The 6,883-nt window shown below is 47.9% G+C and overlaps 1 protein-coding gene across 1 annotated transcript; it reads right to left on the reverse strand.

The window, feature by feature from the left end:
• Positions 1-1,908: 1,908 nt before the first annotated feature.
• Positions 1,909-5,342, reverse strand: MRPL44 (mitochondrial ribosomal protein L44). Its single transcript, XM_053952037.1, has 4 exons — positions 5,162-5,342; positions 4,405-4,873; positions 3,426-3,604; positions 1,909-2,240 (listed from the first exon to the last, which is right to left on the reverse strand). The coding sequence occupies exons 1-4, from the start codon at positions 5,323-5,325 to the stop codon at positions 2,069-2,071; spliced, it is 984 nt and encodes a 327-aa protein (XP_053808012.1). The 5' UTR covers positions 5,326-5,342; the 3' UTR covers positions 1,909-2,068.
• Between the last annotated feature and the right edge of the window lie 1,541 nt (positions 5,343-6,883).

Genomic DNA, 6,883 nt, shown 5'->3' on the forward strand with positions numbered 1-6,883 from the left:
AACTTGAAAATAGGACATATTTTCTTATAAAAACACCTTTTTCAGTCAACACCTCTATAAAAACCCAGTCCTTTCTTTCTATGTCCCCAAATTGTCTTTTCATTTGATCTTAATACATTCAATACATGTGCCACACAGTAAACTGATTTATCTTGCTTCACTCAGCTTTTACTAGCACAGTATTCAGTAATCCACTTCTCCTAGGATTTATGCCCACATTCCAAACTAAAAAGCCAAAGGAAGCAGATCTTAATTGTTTTTAAAGGTAAACTGACTGAAATTTGCTTCTCCATCTCAAAATACATAAATATGTATATAAAAGCAGTAGGTAACTTCAGCTGTAAAAAACCCACCTTCACTATTGTCCTTTTAAAATAGGTAAAGAGCAATAACCTCATCTGGAAATTAAAAATAGCATGAGTAATTTTACCATCTTTTCACATTTTGCTCTTATTCCCCTGGAATATAGTGACCTTATTGGCTTTGCTTATGTAAGTGGTAATAGATTGCCTAGCTGGAATTTTTCATTTAACACAAGCAATTTTGCACATATTTTATGCTGGGCTGATCTTTCTGCCCTCCTTTTTGTATTCCAGCTCTCACTCTGGAATCTCAGCCAGAGGCAGCAGGAAGGACTCATTGCTCTCCAGCCACATCAGCGTTCGACACCAGGCGAGATGCAGGGCACTGAGTGCTGGAGACACCCAGGGGTCACACACAGACTCCTCCTGCCTCAGAACACCAACACATCTCTTTCCACTCGGTTGACAGAGCCAGCACTCACTGTCACAGCACAGACCAGCCCAGCAGCTACAGCCAGGACCTTTGGCTGCCAAGTGTCCTTCCCTAAATCCATCTTGTGGGCCAAAGGCAAAGGACGTGTTGCAATGGACAGCACTATCAGACTTGGATCAATGACCATCGGCCTTATTCTCCCCCTCCTGTAAGTGAAGGCACATTCATTTACCTGGTGTCTTCCTTTACAATCAGTGCTCACAATGGGATAAAGCAGGAAACACTTCCTGAACATCCAGCTTCTTGGTCCTACATCCAGCTTCTTCCTTGCAGGGCTCAGACAAGTTTGCATAGATGCTCACTCCTTTTTTAAGAAAATTATTCCAAAAGAGCTGCAGTTCTCACACATCTGTTGCCCTCTGGTAGACATGCTGAGTTTCTATGACACTTAACAGAAATATCATGCAGGTAACTGAATTATTTCTAAGTGTCTTTCCATTCATTTGGAGTTACACTAAAACAGCTACAGATGTTGCAAACAAGGCAAACACTGATTTCATTGAACCCAATACTTCAGACATGGGACTGCTTAAATGAAAGTACATGGACTAAACAGGAAAAGTGCCAAAAAGAGAAAAAAAGAGAAAAAAAAAAGAAAAAGCTTATCTTATAGCATATCATGAAATCATGTTCTCCAATTTCTTTAGGTTCAGGCCTTCATGATCCTTATTTTCACTTATTTCTCATTTTGCAATAGAGGCATTTTTACAAGTTGTAAAAATCTTTCAGAGCATGCTCCAACAATAAAACCAATGTGCATGGCAAATAAAATTTGGATGAAAGCAGTGAGACCTCAGAAGTTTGAATCCCCAAGAGTGTCAGGATCATCATCACACCTGATGTTTTCATAAGGTGAAGGACACATCAATCCAGATGCAATCAAAGACTGATGTAACATATGTTAATTCAACTCAGCTTATTAACAATCCTCTCCAAACAATCTCCGAGGAGGCATTCATGAAAGCTGTTTCTGTACAGTGAGACTTTGTCACACGTTATTAAACATCACTAAAAATGGTCTCCTGTGATGCACAGAAAAACTTCTGAGCCAAAAGGCAAAATTTCAGATTAAGGGTGCTTCTGTTACATTTAGGAAAATGAGCAAACATAAAACATTGTGCAAAAGGAAAGACTTTATTTAACACCATATATGATTCAGAAGTTTCAAGCACTGAAGACCAGAAAAACGAACAGTATTGGCCTTTCCAAATACACCTATATTCAGCATGGAAGCCGTTGATTTTTAAGATACACCAGAAATGTCTTTTAGCATCTAGTTACTGCTGATTGCCTTTTCAGCTGCCAATTCTTGTTTGGGTTTCGAGTAATCCCAAGGTCTCCTGTTCTCTGTGTACCCATAGAGCTTCCGCAGTGCCACACGCGCAGCCTCCTCCTCTGCAGCCAGCAGTGTTTCACCAGGGCCTTCAGCTAAAATCTTCTTATCACTTGGGGAAAAAAACCAAAGTTACAACCATGAAAAACCAAAGTTTCCATCATAAAACCCTGAGCACTGCTGTGTACTGTGAACAAAACACACTGGGGTTTTCCTCCAATGTCTGTAAAGACTGATTTCTATATACACACAATGGAAACACTTCTGTTGGTCTTTCCTGCGAAGGTAAGTAATTGTATATTCAGTAATGGAAACTCAGATTAGAAATGTGTCCATTTCCTGGAAGAACATCACTCTGTTTATTTAGGTTCCTAACACAGCACTGATTCTTTACAGCATTCAATTTGTTAGCCCTAAAATATGCAAGTTCATTACTCTGGTTATCTTAAACAAGAACTGAAGTGCTTTTGTCTTTTCTCCTCCTCTGGTAAAGAAGTATTTCAAACTGCTTCAAAAGAACTGACAGAGAAGCTCTCTCTTGTGAATTATGTGCTCATGTCTGTTTAACAAACACCTACAGGCACACACTAAATAGCAGCAGTTCATGAAGGGACACCAGGGATTCCTGGAGAGAAACAAGCAAAGTTCCTTTCTTTTTTATAAGATGCATCTGAGAAAGTACAGAAACCAAAGCAGGGTAAAGCAGAACAAGTTAAGGTATGTGTTCATCTGCAGCTCCTTTAGGAAAGCAGCAGTGATGTGGATTCTGTCCTGCCCCACAGGAGCAATGTCACTCCTGGGCACTGACCACACCAGACACAAATGCACTAGGGACAACTGGCACTTCCTAAAGTCGTGCCTGGACACAGACATTCCTATGGCCCAGTTTACAGTGCTGCTGATTTTCAAACGTAAAAGCTTCTCTGAAACTTAAAATGAGTCTCTCTTCAATCCCACCTCCCTTGATGTCTCTCTATCCTGGATACAGCTGTGGTCCCTCCAAAGCCATGCAATTATGCTGTTCCCAAAGTTCTGGGGTCGGGTCACTCAGAACACACCCAGGCTCTTTGGTGCACCCCATTTAGCCTCTGGAGCCCTTACTCAGAGACTGTTTATGTATCACCACAGTGAGCTATGGCCAATGCTTAAATGGCTCATTTTATATGGAACTCACTATCATGTTTCTTTTCTGGAACAACTTGACCAAAAAGCATGAGTAGAAAAGTAAAAGACTATCTTCCCTCCCTCCCACTCCTCCAGTTAAAGCCCTTTAACTTTAAATTAATATTGCACTAACCAGTACAACCCAACAAAGTAGACTGGCAGAACCGTGCTGACTCCCAGCTGCCTAGTAATTCTTGGCTCTGGAGCAGAGATATTCCTCTTGGTCAGCTCTTCCAGCAGTAAGCCCATAGGATTTACAACTTCCCAGATCTCAAACAGGTCTTTTCCAATCAGCTGGGGAATAAAAAAGTCCTAAACAGGAATATTTAGAAGTTACAATTAATGGCTTGAAATTCTGGTGTCTCCTAATGAAAATACAGTATGAAGAGACAAAAACTGATGATGAATTGCTGAAATGAATGATAAAGCTGCCTCAAGCCTGTGGGACAAGCTGTAGCAGCAGAGGAGCTGGGCAATATAAGGGAATGTGCAAACCCACGGGTCCTTCACCTGTTTGGACCACTCTCTTGTCTGTAAAGAGCTCCTTGCTCTTACAGACACCTCTCAGTGGTCTTGTATCAGGAAGAACATTTTAACAAACACTTGTCTGTTGCAAAACTAAAAATAAGTGAAAAGGATGACTGAAACAACAATAGCTATTAAAACTACTTTGTCACACTGAATTTCAATCAAACATTTTTGTATGAAATATCTTCAGGGGCTTGCACTCCTACGTGCAAAACCTATGAACTCATCCCTGTTTATACAGAATGGAGTTTTTCTAATTGAAGATATATGAAATCTCACATGGAATAAATTCATTATCTGATAATATAGTGCATGGAATATAATGCTTTCCCTTAGCAACTTTCAGCAAATGTTAACATCACCATCATAATCCAGAAGTGTATGATTTCATGTGCTTGATCAGCCTACTTAATGAAAAAGCCCCCAACAAAACCCCCAACCCCTAAAACCCCAGCGGACCAGCAGCAGCAGCAGCAGCAGCAGATTTCATTGTTAATTTGTCTTGTTACAGGTACTGTCAAAATTCTGCCAACCTCCCTGGATCTCTCCCCCTCCAGGTACAAACCAGCATTCATTGGACCTACCCTGACAAAGATCCCGGTTCTCTCGGGCCCGCTGCTTTCCAGCAGGGCTCCTATCACAGCGAGGAACGTCCTCTGCAGCACGTCTGGTGGCGCAGGAAAATCTCTGCAAAGCGCCAGGTCCTGTATGGACAGGTTTTGAGCCACATGAGAGACAAGTTCCTGACTGGTAAGAAAATTAACCAGTGCTTCTATGCCCTTTGCAGGTAACTCTGGGTAGGCGCCTTCAAAGCACTGCGCCAGGTAAGCGCGGGCGAAGCGCAGCCCTCGCTCCGCAAGGCCGGTGTTGTCCTGGAGCTGAAGAGCGACCGCGTCCTTGTCCAGCCCCAGCCGCCGGCGCCTCGCCTCTTCGCTCTCGATGTAGCAAGGGTTAACAAACGCAGTCTTGAGAAGGTCCAGGGCGAAGTTTTCCTGCACCCGGTGGCTGAAGGCTTGGACCTCCGCGTGGTAATCCCAGTTGGGCTTCTCGGACCTGCAGGCGCGGAAAGGGAACCAGCTCAGGAACAGAACGCCCGCGCCTTTCGAAAGGGCACGAGAAACAAAATTGAACCTGAATATTAAACCCAGTATCTAAATCCCTGGGGTCAGACACTGTCGGTTCCGCAGCCCCGTCTGCCTACCCCATTCAACCCGGACTATGCCAATCTGGGGCATTCTGCTCCAAAGCGTGAGCAGACGGGGCCTAAACGTTCTGATTTCCCCCCTTTTTGGGGCCGTCACACCCCTTCTCTGAGCCCCGCCCGCCCCTCCCGCAGCTCACCGCCGCTGCGGAGGCGCCTGCAGCCGCTGCAGCTCCAGGTACGCCCGGAGCCACCGCTTCTTTTCGGGGGGCGGCGCGGTGCTGAACGCGGAGCCGAGCCCGGTGCCCCGCCCGGCCCCGGCCAGGAGCGGCCGCGCCGCCCGCAGGAGCAGCCGCGCGGCCATGGCGGGTGCGGGCAGGGGCGGCTCCGCCCCGCGGCTTCCGGGCGGAAGCGCGCCCGGCCGGGGCGGCGGAACTGGGCCCGGGCTCTGCGGCCGCCGCCGGGCACGCCCGGCCCGGGGACACGGGCAAGGGGAGGAGCGGGGCAGCTGCAGCGCCGGGGCTCCGGCTTGGGCCGCCGGGATATTTTAGGTGAGACCCTCAGGCCGCTGCAGCCCCGCGGTGTGATCCCTGCGGAGCTCGCAGCGGTCCCGGGACAGCCCCGCGGTGTGATCCCTGCGGAGCTCGCAGCGGTCCCGGGGCACCGGCGCTCGCCGAACGTGCCTCATGGGCGGCCCCTTAGGTGGCGGCGTTCTAAAATATTTTTTTGCGTTCCATTCCCACGTGCAAGACAGAGTCCGGTTTTGTGCACTCAAAAGAAGCTTTATTTTTGACTGTCGCCTATACAGTTCTTTGTACATCTCTTAGCCCTCATTTGCACCATCAGAGTTCATACAGTACACCTTCAGTGCAAAGGTAATGGTATAAAACTCATGAAAATGCAGAAAATGTGCAAAGCAGGCCTGGCCCTTTTTATCGTCTTTACTAAAAGACAAAGGCACACGCTTCACGGTAAGAAAACATGCACAGCAAACGCCCCGATGTAGTCACAGAACACAGTAAACAAAGCTCAGAAAGAACATACACCACAGCCCTGCGGGGAAGCCAAGGAAGCAGTACAGCATCCTGTACAGCAGTGCAACAGCCACACAGTGAGCCCACTCTGACTCCACAGCACGGGAAACGGATGAGAGCAGCATTCCTGCAGGCATTTGCAGCACTTGTATAAAAAGCCTCAGGCGTTCTCATGTTGCTGCTCCCGGGATCCCCTGTCCTTAGCAGGGCACTGCCCCCGGGCCCGGTGTGCAGCCCCAGCAGCGCCCGGGTCCCGCTGTGCAGGGACAGCCCCGGCACTGGACCGGGGCCTCTGTGCTGCGGGGGAGTGAGGACAGCGCTGACACAGACCCTGGCTCCTTCTCTGCAGCCGCCGTGCATCGCCGTCTCCTCGCCCCGCTGTGCCCCTCTGGAGCCCGAAAAGGGTCCTGCACAGGGCTCTGGGTCCAGCTGTGCTAAGGAAGGTCCCCTCTGAAGCAGCGCTGTGGTGTCACTGCCGGTCTCGCACACGGGCACGATGAGCTGTTCTGTACTGCCCGGGAAGGAGCTGCGGCTGCTGCAGCCGTGCCAGGGCCATGAAGCCACCAGCCTGCAGAGAGCTCCCTCAGCACCCCTGTGACAGTATCCACCAAACACGGCCGAGGCTGAGCAGGGGATGTTCAAACTAAGCCCGGGATGAGGGCACCCCAGGCTGGCCCCCATCCCCACCACACAGCCTGACACCAGAACCACAACCCGCAGGGCGTGGCAGCTTGCACTGGGCTGTCACATGCCCACCTTTGGCACTAACTACTAACGTCAAAGACTAATAGTTTACATAAATTCTCAAATAAATTCTCTTCAAATGATATTAAACAATGGTTTGGGGTTGGGCTTTTTTTTGAGAGTTTTATTAAAGATGCTACACCA

The sequence above is a fragment of the Vidua chalybeata genome, chromosome 10 (genome assembly GCF_026979565.1).
Source record: "Vidua chalybeata isolate OUT-0048 chromosome 10, bVidCha1 merged haplotype, whole genome shotgun sequence".
NCBI classification, from domain to species: Eukaryota; Metazoa; Chordata; class Aves; order Passeriformes; family Viduidae; genus Vidua; species Vidua chalybeata.